The 22,708-nt window shown below is 43.3% G+C and overlaps 2 protein-coding genes across 5 annotated transcripts in view; one reads left to right on the top strand and one right to left on the bottom strand.

Moving 5' to 3' along the window:
* FYB2 (FYN binding protein 2) overlaps nucleotides 1-18,743 on the bottom strand; it is a 53,520-nt gene extending 34,777 nt beyond the window's left edge. For 2 of the 3 annotated variants that reach the window (XM_075936054.1, XM_014578784.3), the window contains exon 1: nucleotides 6,789-6,982. In XM_075936054.1, coding sequence (XP_075792169.1) covers nucleotides 6,789-6,797 — 9 coding nt within the window. In that variant the 5' untranslated portion in view covers nucleotides 6,798-6,982. Of the gene's footprint in view, nucleotides 1-6,788; nucleotides 6,983-17,106; nucleotides 17,216-18,462 lie in introns of those variants that run through there. The other variant, XM_075936055.1, reaches the window with a different exon arrangement.
* A 160-nt stretch (nucleotides 18,744-18,903) lies between these two features.
* C8A (complement C8 alpha chain) overlaps nucleotides 18,904-22,708 on the top strand; it is a 43,990-nt gene continuing 40,185 nt past the window's right edge. For both annotated transcript variants that reach the window (XM_014578783.3, XM_006133494.4), the window contains exons 1-2: nucleotides 18,904-19,143; nucleotides 22,598-22,694. In XM_014578783.3, the coding sequence (XP_014434269.2) occupies nucleotides 19,031-19,143; nucleotides 22,598-22,694 (210 nt within the window). In that variant the 5' untranslated portion in view covers nucleotides 18,904-19,030. The remainder of the gene's footprint in view (nucleotides 19,144-22,597; nucleotides 22,695-22,708) is intronic.

Consider the following 22,708-nt stretch of genomic DNA (forward strand, 5'->3'; position numbering starts at 1 on the left):
AAGATTTCTTCATATCAAGGGCAAATTTCACACACACATCTGTGAGGATATATTTTAGGTAACAAGACAGCTGCATACACTGAATGGGGGAAATAATGAAGTTATCTTTTCAGCTGGAGTAAATTGGTCACAACTGGTCCTACTGACCTCATCAATAATACTTGAGGCTAAGTTGTATCATCTTAGACTAAGCAGTAGTTCAACTCATTCTTTTCTCTCATGTTAGTGCAGTATGGAAATTGTATCAGATTTCCAACACATTCCTTTATCTTCAGATAGAGATTACCCCTATTCAGAGTGCCAGATGAACACATAACATGGGGTAGGAAAGACAATAATATATAGTTAGTAAAAGCAAATTGAACCCTTCCAGAAAGAAACCTGAAAGTCAAAATGTGGGGGGAGGGGGGGAGGGGTTAGGATACCATTATTTCTGTTTTTGCCTGAAAGATTAACAATTTGTTGTTTTCAAATGCTAAGTTTTTAAAACAGGTGTGGGAAAAGTTTGGTGAGCTTTTTAGATTTGTCCCATTTTGCCCCAGGCATTTTGCTGTACCATGATGAAAAATAAGGAGTCTGATTTTATCCGCAATACCCTCTTTTGAATTCGGTCCTGGGCAAAACTAAAAAGAGAGCCTGATGTCAGATTTATGAGCTACTCACATCCTTGAACTGCTCCATAAAACTTGTTATATGCCAGGATTACATTAGGTGCACCAGTTTAGCTCAATGCAAAGAATTGTGATACTTCGCCATAACCTGTCTAATGAGGAAATTGGAAAAAATAATTTAGGACAGAAATTCATTCTTTCAGGTTCGAGGGGGGGAAGCATATTTTAGACCCTTAAAGTTATGGCAGAACAAATGAATGGCATACTGAGGTTTTACTGAAGTTATTAAACACTATTTCTCTTGAATAACACCTTTAAGTAACATTACTCCTTTCACACGACAAATCTACCCCTAGAGGAGAGTGAATTGCTTCAATTGTATTTCATATTAGGGATCAGCTGTGTGGTGCGCTAGGAGAAGCTTGACTCGTCTATTACAGAGTTTAAAGGGAATGGAGATTTCCAGACAGAAAGAAAACCGATTCACCCTCTAGCCAAATCACCACAGAGAGCCATGACTACAAATAGACAATGGGACAAAATAAGGTGCCCTTGTTTCTCTTGGAGGGACACCAAGCAGCTGTGTATACTGAAGCTACAGCTGAAGTACTTAACACTGTTTATAGCACCTTAAACACATTTCAGGTGATTGAGAAACTGGGTAATACAGTTGCCTATGTCTGATGGAGGTGAGGAAACAAGGGGTTTTTTGTGCTTATAAATGCAATCAGCATGGTAAGCAAGGCGTGTCACCTTTGGTACAATGTACCTAATTCATTAAACTCATGCCTGTTTGTTAACCATCACATGGCATAGTTGGAAGGAAAGAGTTAACTATTCTGTGTCCTCCCTTTCCCCATTCTTGCCTTAATTAAAAGGGATGTGAATACAAATCCCTCTTTCCCTCAGGTTATTTCTCTTGTCTTCAAATGGCAACTATAAGCACTTTGCTTAATTAATTGACAGGTTACATAGTTGCACCCTGGCTTCTTTAAGTGTCTGTACTCTGCTGAGATGCTATTTTTCCACTTTGCAAAGGAGGAGTCTAGGAATGAAGAGTGCTTTTTAAAAAGTCAGATGTTAAAGCTTTATGCTAACTGCAGCTATACTATTTTAGATTCTCCTATTCCTCCCCATCCCTTCCACACAGAATCTTGGAAAAGCAATATGTTACAAACCTTTCCAGATTCAGGTTGTTGGTGCTTTTTTCTACATTTTCGGTGCTCAGGAAACACAGACCTAGGAAAGGTAGTTCTTGTATGTATGGCAGCGTCAAGTGTGGGTAAATCATTCATGGCAGCATAATCACAGAGATTATGCCTATTTATGAAGTATAACAATTCAGGCCTGCTGACGGGGGTGGAAGGAGGGAGAAAGGGGAAATTGTCCCAGGGCCAGGTGATTCAAAAGGGTTCAGGGTTCCCAGCCCTCACTGCAGTAGCAGCAACTGGAGCCCCGGGCTCTTAAAATTACTGTCAGTAGGAGGCAGCACTAAAGGCTGGCCGGGGGGACTCAATGCAGTATTGAGAGCTGGCTGGCTGCCTGAGCCCCGCCCTTTCTGCTGGAGGTCCCACCCCCACTGGACGCACAGGCTGTGTCTACACTGAGCCACTTATTCCGGAAAATCAGCCGCTTTTCCAGAATAAGCTGCGAGCTGTCTACACTGGCCCTTGAATTTCCAGAAAAGCAACGACGCTCTACTGTACAAAAATCAGCCGCTATTCCGGAAAAGCTATTCTGCTCCCGCTCGGGCATAAGTCCTTATTCTGGAACACTGTTCCGGAAAAGGGCCAGTGTAGACAGCCCAGTAGACTTTTCCAGAAAAAAGCCCCGATCGCGAAAATGACAATCGGGGCTCTTTTCTGGAAAAGTGCGTCTACATTGGCCACAGATGCTTTTCCGGAAAAAGGGCTTTTCGGGAAAAGCATCTGTGGCCAATGTAGATGCTCTTTTCTGGAAATACTTATAACGAAAACTATTCTGTTTTAAGCATTTCCGGAAATTCATGCCAGTGTAGACGTAGCCACAGAGTTCCCCCTTCCCACTTTGCCCAGAGACTCAGCAATTCTGTAACCCCCGTAACAATTGAACTGATGTAACATTTCACACAGCAAGGTGCACATAATGGAGGCTAGACCAAGTCTGAAGGAGGATACTCTAGAACACAGCAATTAATGGTGGTGATAAAGAGAAGGGATGGGGAGGCTCTTTAAACAAACACACACACCAGCAACACAGCCCATCTCAAGCATACACGAATCCTCTAGAGCCCTGTTTCACAATAGAATCCATGGTTGCCCTGCACCCTCACCAATCTATTAGGTGTCTTAGGGTTCTCCTGGTAGGGCCACAGCTTCCTCAAATCCCCATGAATTTCAGGAGGAGAAATAGGGTGTGGTTCAGGCTCTTTGCCGAGACAGCATCCAAAACACAATGTGGTGGGAAAGGAAACCAGCACACATGGAGAGTATCCTGCAAAGACTGGCATGGTGCTGTTGTGATCATTGGGTCTATACATTTATGCTTACTGTGAATTCAATTGTAAAACGTGAGTAATTTGGTAAGATGTCACAATAATCTATAAAAACAACAAAATGTTGGTGGGAAGAGTTGCAGAAGGGAGACAAAGACTGAATCAATCCAAATGAAAAAGCCTCCTGATTCTAACCCAAGGACTGTGTTGAGAGGATGCCTGGTGAACAAGAAACGTGTGGAACCAGAATTGATGTATTGGAAACTAGACTGAACTCATAGACAAAATGACGACAGGACAGTCCACCCACTACTCCCTTGGATGATTTAAGAAAAGAGTTTGGATAGAAAACTTGGCTACTGGAGTGACATTCACTATTATGGCTACCACTACACCCCTTTTTCCCAAGCCATCTTTAGAGATGTCCTCACCAGATTGCACCAGATCAGTCTACAGATGGGCAAATTTTTGCTCCACTCCCATCAGCAGCCCTGCCAGTAGGGTCCAGCAGGGCGACCAACAGGAGGTGAGCAGAAAGGGCAGCTTCCCTTGGGCCTGCAGATTTAAAAAGGTCCAGGGCTCCCAGCTGCCATGGCAGTGGCCAAGAACCCTGGACTCTTTAAATATTGTTGCTGCAGCTGCAGGGCTCCTGGCCATTGATTGTGAAGGACTGGCTGGGCAGGAAGGGCTGTTGCCCCAGCCACAACCATTCTGCCAGCCCTACCCCTTTCAGGGATCCAGGCCTGCCTTCCCTTGCTAGGGGTGATGGGACCAGTGCTGGGTGTGCCAGTAAGTCCTAGCATCTTCTTTCACCCCAGAGAGGAAGTCCTATGACATTACTCACCCCCTGGAATAGGAGACTCTCCTCTCCCTTTCCTTTCTCGCTTTACATCTCTTCCCTTTTTTCCTTCTGTTTAATGAGAGGTCAGGTTAAGCCTGACAAGACAACCTTTTTTTTTTTGCCTGTGTTTCACCAGCAGCAAGTCTGCAGGTGAGAGTCAACACTGGAGACAGAAGCTGTTTTCTCTACCTTGGCTGTTCTTCTCTCTCCCCTCTCATGCATCTTTTTTGTTCTGTAGGAAGAAGGCTTGGACTTCATTGGCTATACCACCAGCTCCAGCCCATCTCAACTGACTTCTCTTTTCCTCAAAAGGATAATTTCAAAATAGCCAATTCATACCATCTAGCTGATCAAATAAGAGAATCTTTCCTGCTGAAAAAAATTGAGCCAAAAACCCACATACACCTTTCCAGTGCAAGGGAAAGAAAACTTTCATTTCATGTCTTTTAAGTAATATCTTACAGTAATGCTTTCACATTTCTTTTTCTTTTCTGTGTCCTTAATAAACAGGTAAATGGATTTTAAGGGTATTTGTATGACCCAGATAGAGGTCTCTGTACACCATTTCATTTATGGAGATATACCTATCTCATAGAGCTAGAAAGGACCTTGAAAGGTCATCAAGTCCAGTCCCCTGCCTTCATGGCAGGACCAAGTACCATCCCTGACAGATTTGCCCCTAATCCCTAAATGGCCCCCTTAAGAAGGGAACTCACAACCCTGGGTTTAGCAGGCCAATGCTCAAACCACTGAGCTATCCCTCCCCCCAACAGAACAGAACTTTTTTTGAAAGTGTTTAATGTTGCTGTGTAAGTAGGTAATTCTAACCACTTTGGCCCATAAATTCCATTTAAATTAATACAACAGTAGCCTCAAGGTCCATGGGAACCACAGTGAGGAAGCTTCAATTCCAGATAGAGTAAGCCTTATGAAGAGCTTAGAAGTGAAACCTATTAGCCACTTGACAATAGAAAGACTGCTGCAGGGGTAAAGGCTGAGTTTTCCTTTTCAGTTGCCTCTTGTGGGTGAAGGCATATGAAAAGGTCAAGTCTTTTTCCTAGATCTTCCAAAAGCCAAAGGAGATCTTGCAGGAGTGGTACAGGCCTGTTGCCAAAAGATACAAGATGGAGAGAGATCACCAGGAGTATCAGGTGCTCAAACAGGGGAAACCCCACTGGACTTCCAGGAAAAGTTGGGTGGTTGAAAAAAAAAAAAATAGAACTAAAGTGTCCTGGAAGGATTCACATCCCCTTTAAGCTACATAAACCTCTTCCTGACAGGATCAGAGTAATTTCAAACCTGCCAGATCTGAGTAGATCCAACATTAAATGCAAACTTTTTACACAGATTCAGCTTGTGACACAAGAGGTCAGTTGTGCTCAGATGTACCATGTGGCTAATCTCGTAAGAGCAGCCATACTGGATCAGACCAAAGGCCCACGTAGTCCAGTGTCCGGTCTTCCAACAATGACCAATGCCAGGTGCCCTCAAAAGAATGAACAGAACAGGTGATCAAATTATCCATCCCCTCTTGCCCATTCCCAGCTTCTGACAAAGAGTGGCTAAGCCAATCCCTATCCATCCTTGCTAATAGCTGTTGATGGACCTATCCTCCTGGAATGTATCTAGTTGTTCTCCCAGTGCTAAGCAAGTGCTGTTTGTTTTATTTCTGTACCTCAATCCTGTATATTTCTCAAGCTACTAGTTGCTATATATTAAGTCTCAAGGTCAGCCTTCTGAGAGCGCATGAAAAGGTCCCAAGGCTGTGGTAAGAGGCAGATAGCTATAAATTAGAGCCACTCGAGCAATGAAAGAGGTTTCACTAAGTTATTATATTTAAAAGATTGCTAGACACTTACACAAAGTATTCAGTGAATTATTTGCCCTGCTATTACAATGTTTAGCAGGTACAGCAACAGCTTAAAAAGAGAGCCATAGACAGTCTCATGCTCGAAAGCTACAGATATTTTACAGCCAAGCAACAGTTTGTTTATGGAGAGCTTGGAAAGGGACATTAAGAAGTTTAACTTACTTCCCCTTCTGGAAATAAATTGCTATTCCAATAAAGATTAATCAAAACAAAGGCTCTGTCTTAGAGGCACAGCCGCGGCCATTGGTGCTGGTAATAGTGTCTAGCTAGGATCAGTCGATACATATATAAGATAACTGGCAATTTAATATTGATATAAGAAAACATAACCCCACTCAGAGACACTACCCATGCCAGATTTGAAAGAAAGAACTGCAGTTTCCCTTTGTGAAAGTTATGGGTTGGAGAAGTCTGAACAGAAAATGCATCAGAGAAGCTTGTCTTCCTAAACATTGAATCCTAACTGCACTCTGACCGTACCTGATACATTCCCTACAGCCAGCTGGAGTCTTGCCACATACTTCCTGGACTATGCTATTTCTCGTTAAGATATGCTCAGCGTGCATCACCTGTTAACTAGCTAGTGAGGTTTTCCCTGCAAATCAACCAGCGCTTGGGAGCAAGCCAAGAGGAGGAGTTCAGTACAAACTGGTATCAGAACTGACACAGAGAGAAAGAGCTGGTGGAGAACACAACACCCCTGACTGAAGTTTCTTTCCCAACCCCTTGAGTGACATTATTTCTACCAAAGAAGCAGAACAAGAAACCCAGCTAACCCCATCAAGCTATCAGCAGAAAGAAGACAAGCTGCCTGGGATGGTCTCCTCAGGCAATGCTCAGAAGTCAAAGATGTGAACAGGTATGTAAGTTACCTGACACTACAAATGAGAACAAAAAAAGTCTAACAGCAAACATATCACACCAGACATGCAGAATATCCAGTACCCTTAGCATCGGGAAACCAAAGAGCAGCAACAATAGAGCAATACCTACCACTTCCATGTCTTCTCAGCTGTCTAACAGCCCCCTCTGAGTAGCTCAGCGTTGTAGCATATTTTACTCTCCCTTTCTCCAGCCAGCATTGAGAGAGAGAGACACTTCCTCGTGCTCTCTCCCCAGCAGCTGTTAGCAATTACATGACAGAGCTGTAGGAGTGGAAGCCAGGGGAAGGTGGGGCATGCACAGTACACCTGAGGCACCAGTCCTGCAGCTCTCAAATCTGGCTCCTCCTCATTATCCAGTCCTTCAGTGGGGTGGAGTGCAGAGTATCTGCACCTGGAGACAGCTCTGCCTCACTCCCATTGATTTTCCTCAGAGCTTCTAAGGACATGGGCTGGGTACTGTAACCAAGGCATGGCAGCACAGGGTCACAGCTGGGGAAAGTGTATTTGTGGCATGTCAGGGCCTTTCACAGCCTCAGGTTCTGAGGTGGCAAGGAGCTGCCCAGGAATTATCCCTTCAACAGTGCAACCTGAATTCTGCCACAGTGCCAGTCACCATGCAACCTCCTGACTGCCAAATGGAGAAAGTGTATGTGAGGGCAGGGCAGAGACTAGAGTGAGGGGACTGAAGGCAGGTGAGAAGGACAGGACAGGCAAGTGAGTTGTCTGGGCATAGGAGTCCTCAGCAAGTGTATAAGTGAGTACAAAGAGCTTGTGTCTGAGTGGGGACAGGATGCAGAAGGAAGAGAAGTTGAGAGCAATCAGGAGGGGGGGCTGCGGAGTTAGGTGTACAGGAAAGGAGTGAGCGGTAAGAGAGCTCTGGAGGAGTACCCTGATTAGGAAATAGGAGTAAGGGGTATATCACTACAACCAGGCAGAGTGGTGCCAGAAGAAAGCATTGTACCTTCTTCTTATTGCATTTCATTCTGGATCGCTGCAGGGTTCTGTAAATCACTGTCATGCCCTTTGCACAATATAAGAGGTTTTGGCAAGAATGGTGCTTCTCATTAACCATTGCACCCCAGATCACTACTCTCCTTTGACTAATGTTATTGGGAGTTCTTCAGAAGTGAGACAAGCAGGGTTTGCCCCTATGTCTGCAGAACCTCCAAGACAGACAGGGGGGTATTTTCAAAAGTGTACTGCATTAGCCAAACTCTACCGTTAATTCCATCTGGTATAACATGCCCCCACCTGTAATTGTAACCCACATGCTTGCTTGGTGTGGGTCACTATCCCAGCTAGTAGAAATTAGACCACTTACAGAGAGAGAGAATGAGTTTGCTCTACAGCCTTAGCTGAGTGCCAGCTGACTTTTAGCTCAAGTGATAGAGACTCATGCACTGAGCTGCCGAGGTCCCAGGTTCAGTTTTGCCTCTCGGCGTTATGCAGTGGCAGCAGAGTTAGTCCAGCACTTCTAAAAATCCCACCCAATCTATCTAGGAATTTCTACATTTGTAGGGACAAGTCTGACTCATGCAGAATTCCCCATGACATTAGCATCTCTGTTCTAGTACTTGACCTGCATACACCATGCTTTTTGTATTTTTACCTTCTGACCTTAATCCCCTTTCATACTCAGTGCAAGCTATTTTTTTTTTTTTTTTTTGCATAAAGAAAAATGTGTTAGTCCAAACAAAAAAGTGATCTGGATTAATCGGTATATGAATCCTATGTATGTCTCCCACCACTGCCACTTATAACTAAGCAACTGCAATAATTTCTTGTCAGCCATATGTGTCAGTATGTCCTACAGGCTTACAAGGTCAGAGCCTGCAGTCCTTCCTGCCCTCCCCCTTCCCCTTTACTTGGAGAAAACTCTTAGTTGGCAAGTACACATCCCAAGCCATGGAAAGATTTATGTGTAAAATACCCATCTATGCCACACAAATGTGGGCTGTTTCTCTTACTAATTATTGCGTGTAAAGCAGGGCTACTCAACACACGACCTGTGGGCCGCATGTAGCCTGCAGCCCATTTGTTTGTGGCCTGCGGTGCGGTTTGGGTTTATGCAGGACTCAACACATGGCCCAAGGGTGGGATCCTTTGAATATGGACTCCACTGGGAACACGCTCCACAATGGCGAGTCAATAGAATGGTCTTCTGTTTATATGCATTTTAGTAGTTAAATTCCTGGACTGTCATTGCTCATTAAAAGTGCTGTCATATGGGTGGAAATCGGGTAAATGTTGCATTTTATTAATATCAGCAGAACTGATTTAAATGGGGCCTGCGTATTGTGTAGTCTTGCCTTAATCTTTATATTCATGCCCGTCAGTGTGAAGGAAGTTATTTGCATATATTTGTATATTTATTTGCATGTATATGCTATCATATTTAAGTTGTGGCCCTCCGCATGTGCTGTGAGTATCATTGTGGCCCCTGTGGCTTCCAAAGTTGGGTAGCCCTGGTAAGTGTTATTATACAGGTACTAAGTACTTATTACCAATTTTACTGAGGAGTAAATGAATGCTCAGACAAGTCATTGCTGAATTAGGACTAGCGATCAGATGCCCTGAATCTATCCCATACTCTTATCCTTGGATATCAACCTATTTCCATTCTGTGCTGTTCTGTCAGGCCTTCCCTTTGACACTAATCCTTTCCTCTTTACCAGCAGGAGGAATGAAGGATACAGCTATCGCATTTCATCAGCCCACCAGTGCTATCCATTATAAATCAGACAGCATGACAATTCCTCCTCAAGCATAAATAAGAGCCATCAGAGAGATGACAGCAGACATTTCCCCAGAGGGAAAGGGCTTCTTCCTTCTCGCCAGGTAGCAGAGCTTAGTAAAATCAAACATCCTCTCTAAAAAAGCCTAAACATATTTCATAGTCAGGTAGCTTCCCTTCTTTGTGAGCTATTTATCAGAGTCTTAGGGGCAGGACTGGCTTTTGTTATCACAGGGCTTATATTCCCTAGAGAATAGGCCAGAGGGTTCTGTCTGAACACGGTGACACTTTTCTTCAGAACAGATTTCTCAAAAAAGATGTGTTAGTCCCCATTGGCTTGCTGTTATCTTTCTGAGCATGAGAGCAGTCAATGTTCTCCTTAAGTCACAGAACTCATATCAAGGAAGAGACTTGACTGTTCAGTAACTGTTCACTATGTGCAGTCGTGCTTAACACCTACTCAGCTAAAAGCAGTGTAACAACTTTATGGGACAGTTATATGAATGAACAATATACAGATCTTATCCCTATGAGCCAGTAGATGGCACCCTTTGTATGTAATACAGATAGTGCTTTTGGGGTACAACACTCGCCTAACCATAATAAGCTTTGAATCGGCAGTACCCTGCCCTTTAGTTTGTTTTTCATATTGGAACAGATCCAGTTCCCTCTGTTGTTCATGAAATCACCCTCCAGCCTTTCAGCATCAGCTAGAAGGAAAGTCCAATTTCCAATCCTTCATAGGATCATAGGTTTGGAAGAGGCTTCAGGCGGTCATTGAGTCCAACACCCTGCTAAAAGCAGGGCCAATCCCAACTAAATCATCCCACCCAGGACTGTGTCAAGCTGGGACTTAAAAACTTCTAGGGATGGAGATTCCACCACCTCCCTAGGTAACCCATTCCAGGGCTTCACCACCCTCCTGGTGAAATAGTTTTTCCTAATATCCAACCTAGACCTCCCCCACTGTAACTTGAGACCATTGCTCCTCTTCAGCACAGTCTGACTTTCATGACACCAGTATGTGCTGGTTGGGCTACTGCAGCAGACGCAGTGGCATTTAGTGGGTTGCTGTGCTGCTGGACATGAAGTTGCTTAGTCTATGTGACAATTCCAGACCTCTCGATCATGCTGCATTTGCTAGGTTCTTCAGAAGCATGTGTCAGGTTTTGAAGGTGGAACATTGCACATGGGTCTTAGTTAAAACAAAAAGTCAACATATTATTCTACCCATTGGTTTGAGCCAGCAGTAGCGTGTTTATTAGCTGCACCTTATCCTTAACATAGATTGAGTATAAAACCCATCATACACCTTTCTTAGTGCTAATGTGATCTAAAAGGCAGAGGAGAATCATTGATAGACCCAAGGGATGTACCATCCCTTTGCTTTAAATAAAAGCTTTCTTTGCTGCTACAGTTTGATCAATGCAATGAGGCAAACTCAGATTCGTGTTCATGTGAAACTAAGGCTATGTCTTAACTAAACAGAAGATCGCTGCTGTCGCGAGCAATCTTCCTGGGTTCAATTTAGAGAGTCTAATTAAAGCTACATCTACACAGCTTCCCTCTTCCACAAAAGCTTACGCAACTGAAGCACAGATTAACATATTGCTGCACTTCATTTGCATAATTAATTAGGAGCCGTTTTTGCGCAAGAGGGAAACCTGGGGGGAGGATTCAGGAGGTCGGGCCAAAATGCGGTTGCAGCCTGCCCCTAAAACTGGTTCTGTCTGCCAGGATCCCACAATGCCTGACTTGGTGGCTGTGCTCACTGTTTTGTAATCTCTGCTTCCCTCCCCTTTAAAGCTCTGGGAAGTATCTAACAGCTGAGTTTGGGGAACAAACAAACAAAAGCAAATCATTGGAATGCTTCTGTTCTGCTCTGCTAGCAGGCAGGCAGACTGCTGTTGCAGGGGGAGGGCTGGAGAGACTGTTGTGCTGCATTGACATTCTTTAGCATGGAGAGCTCACAGAGCTATGAGGGAATCCCAAGAAGTGCAAGGATCAGCTCTGCCTTCCCATAACACCGCACTGTGGGATGCTTACCCCACAATGCTTTGCTCTGTCTGTTGCCAGGGAGCTAGCAACGTGGCCATGAAATGTTGACAAAAGGAGACAGAAAAACCAGTTTGGCTTTTGTCACCAAACTTTCCCAGGGTCGACATAGCCTGTGTAAGAGTGAGATCAGAATGAAAGCCCTTTTCTGGGGACCAGTCAGGAAAGCAAAATCTCTTCCTGAGTTTGGGAGAGCAAAAGACCAGATTTAGACTCGATAAGTCCTTCTTTATTTTCTAGCTCCTGTATACTTGGCACTGAGGACAAATAGTGTAAGAATTCCCTACTGCATTGGTTTCCCAGACACTTAACAGGTCCATAGTCTGGTTCTGTACACCAATAGGCCTGAGACACCCAAAAGTCTGAAGCCTTAGTTCTGCCTTGGTGACCTCAGCCCAGTCATTGAGGATAAGGAGGCACAGGGTTAGTTTACCTCGTGACAGAGAAAAATTCCTAACAAGGCACTGCCACGAAGCAGACTCACCATCCTGGCACCTCCAGCTGGTCGCTCTGGGAATTAGCTCGCTGGATGCCTCCCTCTTGCTGGGGTCTCCCCGTGTTTCTTTGTCCCCGGCATCCTCTTCAGGACACCGCCCCCTGGCAGTGCCCACTCTAGATTCTGAGCCCCCCCCTTCTGGGGGTTGTTTAGCCTGTTTGCACTCCAGGGTCCTCCCTTCCCCAGGGCACCCTGTTCTCCTCCCAGGGAACATCCAGCTCCCCTGTACCCACCTTGCCTCAGTGACCCACTGCCAGGCTTCATCTAGGGGCAAACTGCAGTCTGTAATGGTCACTCATCACTGGCAAAGGGGTGTGGACCTGCTGCCCTTGCCTATCATGGCTGCCTTTCTACAGCCCTAGTAGTCTCAGGCCTTGCTTCAGGCCCTGCAGCCTGGGAGCTCGCTTGGCCAGAGCTTCCCCAGTTCTGCCTTCCTTCCCCAGCACTTCTCTACCTCCAGGAACCCTCTGGCTTTCCTAGCAGTCAGGTCCCTACCAGGGCCGGCTTGAGCCATTTTGGTGCCCTGGGCCCAGGTGCGCAGCACCACCCCCAGGCGCACGGTGCATGCACAGGCTCGCCCCCCTAGGGAGCACGGGCCCGCCCCCGGGGCGCATGGCGCATGTGCTGCCCATCCCGGCCCGCCGCTGGCATGCAGCCTAGGGCAGGCTGTGCCTGGCCGTGCAGGGCCCCATGGCCGTGGAGGAGAAGGGCGCTGCTGGCCAGCGCCACGGGGATGGGGGGGGGGGGTGCTGCGGGAGCCGGGTGTGCGGTGCCTGATGGCAGCTATAAGGGATTCTGCACGCCCCTTGCAGCTGCCATCAGGCGCCCCCCATCGGTTGGTGCCCCAGGCAACTGCCTGGCTCGCCCACCCCTTTTTCCGGCCCGGGTCCCTACTGCTCTCTAACCAGAGCAGCAGTCACTTCTCCCCCTCCCTCCAGGGGTCCTTCTTTATACGTCCCCAGCTGGGCCCTCATTAGCAGAACTGCCTCAGCTAGGGAGCACCCACAGCTCTGAATGACTTCACTGGGACAGGAGCTCCGCATGCTGAAAACCAGGCCATGTTTTTAGGAGCCTCTTAATCCGCAGATTAAGTTGTCTAACTGTATGCATAGATGTGAAATTTGGCTAACGTGACCCCATAGGATTCAAGATCAACTTCGGCTGTTTGGCTACAATGGGGCCTAGATTTCATTGATTGCTGCACAAAAACTGCCAACAGCCAGAATCTGTGAATTCCCCCAAAGCTGTCAGTGGTTACCAAGACTGTAGCTCTGGACGAGTGAGGGATGGAGCTAAATTAAAACACCCCACTCTGGAACTTTGAAGGAGTTCGGAACCTGTGTGTTGACAGGTCGGCTAAACTCACCTATCGCAACAGATTCTAACAGGCTGAAACTCACCCTCAGTGAAGTGTCTTTGCGACAAACAGAGTGGTGTCAAGATGCCCCTATTTATTAGGACAAACATGCGTTAACACACTTTCTGCTGCTCTGTGAAGTGGCAGAGAGCAACTGCCCTGTGCTGGGCTTGTTTCTGTCCCAAAGCATGAAACTAAACAAAGAAAAAGAAAAAGAGGATGAAACTAAACAAAGAGTCTGTGTCTAGACTGGCAAGTTTTTCCGCAAAATCATCTGCTTTTAGTGTAGGCTGCGTCTACACTGGCCGCTTGAATTTCCGCAAAAGCACTGACGATCTCATGTAAGATTGTCAGTGCTTTTGCGGAAATACTATGCTGTTCCTGTTCGGGCAAAAGTCTTTTTCCAAAAAACTTTTGCGCAAAAGGGCCAGTGTAGACAGCAGAGATTTGTTTTCCGCAAAAAAGCCCTGATCGCGAAAATGGCGATCGGGGCTTTTTTGCGGAAAAGCGCGTCTAGATTGGCCACGGACGCTTTTCTGCAAAAAGTGCTTTTGCGGAAAAGCGTCCTGCCAATCTAGACGCGCTTTTCCGAAAATGCTTTTAACGGAAAACTTTTCCGTTGAAAGCATTTCCGGAAAATCATGCCAGTGTAGACGTAGCCAGAAAGTCTGCATAATGCCTGTACGTGAGACGTCACATCATGACACTTCCTGCAACACTGTGTATCACTTAAACCTCATGGAATGCCGTGGAGTTAAGTGGTGCAGAGCCTGGTGCTAAAGTCACTTGCAGAGATGCATTTTTCCTACTAATCCGAGCTTCTAGTCATTTCAGTAGAGAGGAATTCTATTGCATTTTTTCCACTAGAGGGAGTGCTTGGCTCATCTGTCTACATTAGGGTTTAGAGTAGCTTTCCAGCTATTTTAAGAAGTTTGCAGCTTTACTTACCCTAAAAGTAGACAAAGTAGATTATATGATACTTTTTATTAAACAATGTGAAAATGATTTTTCAGTCAAATCCAAGTTAACATACAATAAATTTGGGAATTTTAAAAAAGAGCTCTAGTCAGACTTTGTAGGGCGGGCAAGGAAAAAACACAATAAAAAAGATGTCTTTAGCTTTGTCTTTTATATATTCAAGTATCTGTTTGAGGCATTACTAAGAGACAGGTTGTCATAGTATGGTCCTGATCCAGCCAGGCACTTAAGTGGATGCTTATCTTTAAGAAAGCAAGAATTCCCATTGCATACAAAAAGGACTACCCGTATATTCCGGCGTACAAGACGACCTCTGAAGTTAAAAAACATCCCCCAAAAATCGGGGGTCGTCTTGTACGCCGGATGCCCCGCCGCCGGAGCCCCTCCGCGGCTTTGAAAGCCTCGGGGGAAGCCGGCGGCGGGGCATCCCAGGCGCGCATGGGCTGCCCCCCCGCCGGCTTCCCCCGAGGCTTTCAAAGCCGCGGAGGGGCTCCGGCGGGGGGGAGCCCAGGCGCTCCTGGCGGCTTTGCTCCCGGTGCCTCTGGTCTGCTGGGGACCATCTCCAGCAGACCAGGGACACCGGGAGCAAAGGAGGCGGAAGGGCGCTGGGGTATAAGATGAAACCCTATCTTTTAATTAAAAAGATAGGGGGTCGTCTTATACGCCCAGTCGCCCTATACGCCGGAAAATACGGTATTCATGTTTAGACATGTGCTAGGATCACACATTATGGGCATGAATCAAAGCCCACTGAAGTCAGTCGAGAACTCTACCTCCACTATGAGACTCCTTACTTGTTGAATTCCATACAGATAATTTCTTTCTGGTCCTTTTCAATATCCACATGCAGCCATGAGATAAAAATGATCAGACAACTGTAATCAAGTGCTAGCAAAATGGAAGTAACACAGCTCTACCTATTCTTCATCCATTCAGTCACACCACTAGCACCAAAATGGCACAGTGACTAGACAAGGTCAGTTTATGGACAAAGAATAGTTGGCTGAAGAGGAACCTAAGCAAACAGATATGAAGCTGATGGACAAAAGAAATCCTTTTGAAGAATAGTAACCGCTGTGCAGTCTCCTTTCACTGAAAATACCACAATTGTTCAATATAGTCTATAGCTTAGGTCTCTTGGATTCCTCACTGAGTCTACCATGTCATATAGCAGCATATGTGAACACTTTTTACCATCTCCAGTTGGTTAGGAAGCTGCCTCCCATCCTGACATTATCCTGTCCTCAGTTATTCACATCTTTGTTATCTCTTGGTTGAACTACCTCAGTGCAACATACCTGGGCATGAAGCCTTTAATGTTTAGGAAACTCCAACTAGTAGAGAATGCCATGGTGTATCTCCTCAGCTATAGGTTACCTCAATGTCATAAACTTATAAATGGATGGGCAGGCCTAGTAATTGGAGCAGCAGCAGCCAGGCTTGGGGCTGAAACCAGGGGTCGGAGCAGGAATCAAGAAGGGGATTGGAACAAAGTTGGATCAGGAAGAGGCACAGGCTGGGGCTGGAACAGAAGCAGGCGGAGTCTGTCAGAACCACCAAGCAGCAGGAGATACTCTCTCTGAGGTAGCAATTTAGACAGACTGGAATGGCTGCTCTTCCTGGGGGCCTATATCCCTGGCCTTAGGGTCTCCTGGTTAGACTTTTGCTTGTGGATTGGCTAAGTGTTGGTTGATTGACATGGAGCCTTCAAGTTATCAGGCTTAGGAATGACTAAGCAAGTTTAGAAACGACACAGGCCCATCAGATCTGTTTTCCACTCTGTACCCACTGACTTTCCATAGAATACCGAATTAAGTTCAAAGTCTCAGTCTTTAGCTCATCTGCATGGAAGGTAAAAATTCTCATGGTCCAAGGTCCATCACAAATCATATCACCTTCTACTGTGCAAGTGCAAGGCACATTCCTTCACTTTGCCTTCTCTAATATAAATACACAGCAACCTGCATATAAAAGCAACTACCACCATACCACCACAAGACATGCTAGCGAATACACTTCTCCTCCTGGGACAAAAATGTGAGAGGAAACATGTGACAGATGTTAGGCACATTGCATAATGCACTACTAGAAGGCACTCAGGCTATGTCTAGACTGCAAGCCTCTTTCGAAAGAGGCTTTTTCGAAAGGTACTTTCGAAAAAGCCTCTTTTGAAAAAGAGCATCTAGACTGCAACCAGTACTTTCAAAAAAGCAAGCCGCTTTTTCGAAAGAGAGAATCCAGGCAGTCTGGATGCTCTCTTTTGAAAAAGCACAGTTTGCATTACATAGCGCCTTTTTTCGAAAGAGCACTTTCAAAAAAAGGCATTCTTCCTCGTAAAATGAGGTTTTCCATGGTCGAATAAACTGCCGTGTTCTTTCAATTTACTTTCGAAAGAACGCGGCAGCAGTCTAGACACAGGGTAAGTTTTTTCTAAAAATGCCACTTTTTTCGAAAAATCCCTGAAGTCTAGACACACCCTAAGCTACTACATTGATGAGTGTGTTATAGAACTAGAAAAAAAGTTGACTTCAGTGGCCTTTGGATCTGGTCCTAAATGAGCATCATATTCAAGAATTAAGATTTATAATGTTAAAAATAGTGCAACCCACAATTTCTATTAAAATACATATGTAAAGGATAGTTCTCAGATTCTTTACAATAGAAGAGAGTTGAACACACAAAAAAATGTAACCCTAAAATACAGAAGAGCTAATTCTAAATTGCTGAACAGAAATTTAATGCAGGTTAGTGTGATATACCCTAAGCCAAGGCTTTTGTAGGCTTATTGTTCAATACAACTGTCTTACCATATATGACAATCAAGTACTATATGGAAGATTGATGGTTTCTGCATGCAGAAATTAATTCCAGCTGTTGTGGAAAAGACACTGTAGAATTTATGACTGAGCTGGAAACCTGTTGAAGTGAAACAAAACACTAAATTGTTATCACAGTGAGGGGGAAAAAAGAATGATTCCCTCATGCAACTTGAGCAAAACATTAAGAAAGCAAAGACACAATTCACACAAGGGCCATCTAAATCTATTCAACTGGAACAGAGAACAGCCAGCCACACATGTGATCAAATTTGTTTACACTGAGTTAATTTGCTTCTGATTTTAGGTACACAAGGGCTTTATATGAAAAGTTATAGGGCTTCTAATTATACTTTAGCAATACAGCGTGCCACATCTTCAGGAGAAACTGAGACCTCTCATTGAAACCAGTGGGGACTTTTCCATTGACTTCAACAAGTACAGGACTAAGCCGATAGCCTAGCCCCCATTCGGGGCATGTCTATATTAGCAAGAAGATGAACCCTTTGGAGGTTGATCTTCTGGTGTTTGATTTGATGTTGCATACTTTAAACTGACATGCCTGGTCTAGTGTAGACCATGCCTCTGAGTCTTATTTTATTTCCATGTATCCAGCACAACTTATATTACCTAACTCATTGCCAGCATTTCAAACAAAAAGTTTAAAAGAATTAGAAGCAAAATCCAATGCACATTTCAGACAAGTTCAACTGATAATGTTATAAATTGATTCATAACCATATACTGTATAACCTTATATAACTGTAAATAATTAAAGAAACACTTCCCAAAGTGTTATACACAGAGAGAGAGAGAGACTAATAATCTTACTTTCCCATGTATAATAGTTGGGAAGTGTTTCTTTAATTCCACCCCTACAATTATGTGCACTCCTTTACTGCTTAACCCTCTGTATTAACTCTCCCCCACCCCCACCAATATAAATGAAAGACCAAGCCCATCAGTTTGAAATTGCTGATGTGCCTGATTGTACCATCCAGCCCAGCCTATTTTCTATGAGATATTCCACAAATAACTTTTGTTACATATGGTATATTGCTGATCTGTTATCTGAAAAAAAAGAGGCAGCTATAAAGCTTGTATAATCTCCTTGAGAAGGCATTTGACTGTGCAAAGCAGCCATTTATTTTAAAAGTCATCAGAACTTTGGGTTGTAGACAGATCTGACAGCTGGGTTCACAGAGCATAGAGAACGGAACAGAATTTTAGATTTCACTTGCACCTTTTTCATCTCAGATCACTTTACAAAACAAAGATTTAGATTCCGGTGATGCAGTGACCGTATAGGCAAACCCGACAGCCATTATGAGTCAGGCAATAACTCACCCGCAGCCTTGGACTCTGGAAACTATTTTATTGAGACAGGCAATGGAGAAAAATGAATTGCCATCAGCTGCAGTATTCCTGATAGTGCATGGCACTTTTTATTCCTTGTAAGAGAATTCTACAATATTCAATTTGCCGTAGTGCCAAACTTCTGCACATTTAATTATTTTAGTTATCAGAAATACAAACAATTACATATAAGTTACAAAATTAAATTAATGCAGAATCCCTCTCCCACAAAACTAGTCAGAGTGCCTGAGGTGGATTCAGTAATCGTTTCTCTGATAAGACTTATTTGACTTTACCACGTAAATAGAAATTGGTCAAATGTTCCCTTGCTTAATACCTGGGAAATTGTTTCCAAAAAGGCAATGACCTTCCGAATGCATCTTGGGTCCCTGTGATTTAGTCTGTGCTTTTGGTCAATGATTTATGGTATTCTGCAATACTCAGAATCTGGAGGTTTTTCTATTCCACTCATCATCAGTGGGACCAAAAGGGTCTCCAAGCCAAAGGAAAAATCTTGTATCAAATTCTTTTATATGAAATATTTACATATATAAAAGAAATGTGGTGGAGCTTGAATGAAGTTTCTCCTCTGATTCTCTTGATAGCCTATTTAATATCATGTCAGGATACAGTTACAGCACATAGTAAGGTAACAGGATTGCCTTCCCAGAGGTAAGTCTATCTCCATATAATTTAAGATACAGCCTTACATATAGAAATTACTGTCTGGCTAGCCCATCAATTCACTTTAAGATGGAGGCATATGGGCACTTATCTGTAAACAGCTACTAAAAAGAACATTGGCAAACATCCAAATCATGGTCTATTAATTGGCATTCCTTGTTATATGAACTGTTTACATGTACTTTATTCTTTTAGTGAAATTATTCATTTATTTTAAATTTACTATGCTATTTTTGTGCACTTTGGATTGCTCTTCTTCCATCAAACTTTATTTATAATTAACATTTTGCTTTCAGTTGTAGTTTACACCACTATGATTATTTCAAATTTATGATTATTTGAATGCTAATCAACATTATTTGATTTGCTTAACATTCAAATAATGAATTAAATGGGAATTGTATATATTTGTATATTTATTTCCCATTTTATCTCTTTATGCATGCTATTTTCGCTTAATAGAGGAATAAACAAGTGACTTCTGTAAAGAAAACAGTTATAGTATAGGAACAAATACTAGATTTTTCTACAGCTATTAATTGCAAACTTGTTCTAAAGGCAAATACGATTTTGAAGGATCAAAAAAAGGTATCAGTGATAATTGGAACACGGAGGCATGGAGGACATGGAAAGAAAAAATGCTTGATAGAGATACACTTAATTATGAAGGCTTACTCTAGTAATCCCTTTTGAAAGTGAAAAAGCAGAGATTTTTGATGTATGATGAACTTATCAAACAAGGCAGAATAATGGAGAGGTACATTTTAAAAGCTAGGTGAAGGTGAGCCAATTAAATACTTCATAACATGCTGAAGGATATAGCCACCAAATACTACTGTAAGTGTGAATATATGGGTTTTATAGGGTGTTCTGTTTGTCTTCAGGTTTCTGTTATTTGTCTGTAGTACTAGTCTGTTTTCATCTAGCATGCTGATCTTTACCCATAGGCTCCTTTGCTGAGCTTTTGTGTGTTTCATTTAGCATTCTCTCTTCTCCTGCAGCTTTTGATGAATCCCTAATGTATCTCCTACCTCCTCTAATTATCAGTGTTTCTCTTTGGACCCTCATCCCTTAAGTAAAACAGATTGCTCATTAGCTAATCGCCAAAAAATAATAATGCTAAGGGTTAGAAAGAAACCCACACAATGTGTTTTGAGACAGATATTTTGACATGGTGCTCCACACACAAAACAGTGCTTTATGCAAGTATAAATTGTAAGACCGAGGGACAAGTGCTCTCACTACTTCTCTGAGTAGCAAGATAACTATTTTCCTGGTGCTCTCTAATGCTGCTCCATGATTGTGTATGAGATTCTTCGAGGCTGTGATCCAAAAATCATTGACTTTCTATGGACTTTATTGGGTTTTGCCTCAGATCTAGAGATAATTATGTCTGTGCACACTGAATTTCTGAGCCTTATACAGCACATTTTACTTCTTATGTGGCTACAATTCCCTTTAAGGACAATGAGAATTTTCCTTGAGTAATTTTCCTTCACTACAGCCCGCATCGATGCTCTGAGATTGATCCACAGGCGGTCAATTTAGCAGGTCTTGTTAAGACCCACCAAATCAATTGTAGATCACTCTCCCTTCAGCCCTGTTACTCTACCTCAGAGAAGAAGAGTAAGGGAAGCTGATGGGAGAGTTTCTCCCATCAACCCACACAGTGTAGGGCCTGTGGTAACTTAACATAAAGTATGTTGACGCCAGCTATGTCATTCAAGTAGCTGGAGTTGTGCAGCTTAAGTTGACTTTCTGTTATAGTGTAGATGTAGCCTATAAGACCCTCTATGTCTCAGGTGTCCTTTCCTTTGGGGGATTTTGACTCATTCAAATACAATGCATTTCAACAGCGTCATTAAATTAGACTATAAAATTATAAAGTGGATTATACATATGCACACCGGTATTGTTTGTTTGTACTATCAAAACACTGGGGCAAACTACTGGCTGGTGTAAATGGGCAGAGTTCTGTTGACTTCAGTGGAGTTTCACATATTTATACCAGAAGATATTGTGCCCCTCATCTTTATAGATTTATTCTGCCCTCAGTTATACTGATAAAAACCCAGTGTTATACACTGAAGCTATGTCTAGACTACAGGCTTCTTGCGCAAGAAGCTTTTGCGGAAGAGATCTTCTGCAAAAACTTCTTGCACAAGAGCGCATCCACACTGCAAAAGCGCATTGAATAAGCGATGCACTTTTGTGCAAACTGCATGGACACTCTCTTGAAAGAAAGCACTGATAGCTATTCACAGAATGGCTACCAGGGCACCTGTGCTTTTTTCAATAGGGTTTTTTTGCACAAGAGGCAGTTCCCCATCCACACACACCTTTTTTACACAAGAGCTCTTGCGCAAGAAGGAGTTATTCCTCGTAGAAAGAGGAATAACTGTTGCACAAAAACCCCTCCGTTCTGTCAATTACTTGCACAAAAACATGCTTGAAGTGTGGACACTCTGTGAGTTGTTGCACAAAACCAGCTGGTTTTGCACAAAAACTCTACAGTCTAGACGTAGCCTGAGTGCAAAGGGTTTTCACAGGTTTAAGGAAGGATAGAATTTTGCCAAATCATATTTAGAATTGTATTGACATGGTTTTGTGCCATCTATATATTTCAAAATCATTTCCAAATTTCCATTCATGTTTTTAACTCTGTTTTGACATTGTCATTCACTTGTGATTCCATTATCTTGATAGTTTTGGGGTGAGAGGAAAACCAAAATGTGGATTTCACTTTAAACTTTTATATTTTTGCCATTCTTCCACTTCACTACAGATTATTTTGCTTCCTTTATCCTTAATGTAATAGTCACACCATATCCTTTTGCAATACCCTTTCCCACTATTTTGTGCATAGCCTGCACTTTAAAATTTCCTCTTACGTTAATTATACGCTTTCCTTTACAAATTGCCCTCAAAAGAGGCCTTAAAGGTCAAAATGCTGTTTGTTATTTTTACTTGGATTCACAGCATGAATTCAAATTAGCTTTCTCTTCTATTTCCAGCATTCTGTTCCTGGCCAGCTTCTAGAATTTGGGTATAATACATTATTTAATAGGAGCTTTATGCTTGGTTTTTACAACACCCGTTATCACATATACTTTACTGCAAAATGATGCAATCTATTGGTAGAGCAGGAAATGAGAACAAGATATCCAGTTCCTGTTTTTGCTTCTGTCACTAACAAACTCTAGTGGTCAGATTTTTAGCTGGTACAAACTGGTGTATCTCCAATGACCTTGGTGCAGTTACACTGATTTACACTGCCAGTGGGTGGGAGCCAACTCTCTCCAGCAAGACGTTCCTAGGTTCTTCTAAAATCTGTGCTTGCTTGTAAACATAGATCTGATATTCATGCTGCTTGGCTCCACAGCTATTACTTCTTACTAAAATACAACTCCAAAACTTAGGCTGTATCATTTACTTTCTTCAGAAGAGCCAGCAGAGATATAAATACTCCGGCTCCTGTGAACTGTCGGCTAAGCCCGTGGTCAGAATGGACTGGTTGCTTTCCTTGCCAAGAGAAAAAAGTAAGTCTCAACCA

This window comes from Pelodiscus sinensis, chromosome 9 (assembly GCF_049634645.1).
Source record: "Pelodiscus sinensis isolate JC-2024 chromosome 9, ASM4963464v1, whole genome shotgun sequence".
NCBI lineage: Eukaryota > Metazoa > Chordata > Testudines > Trionychidae > Pelodiscus > Pelodiscus sinensis.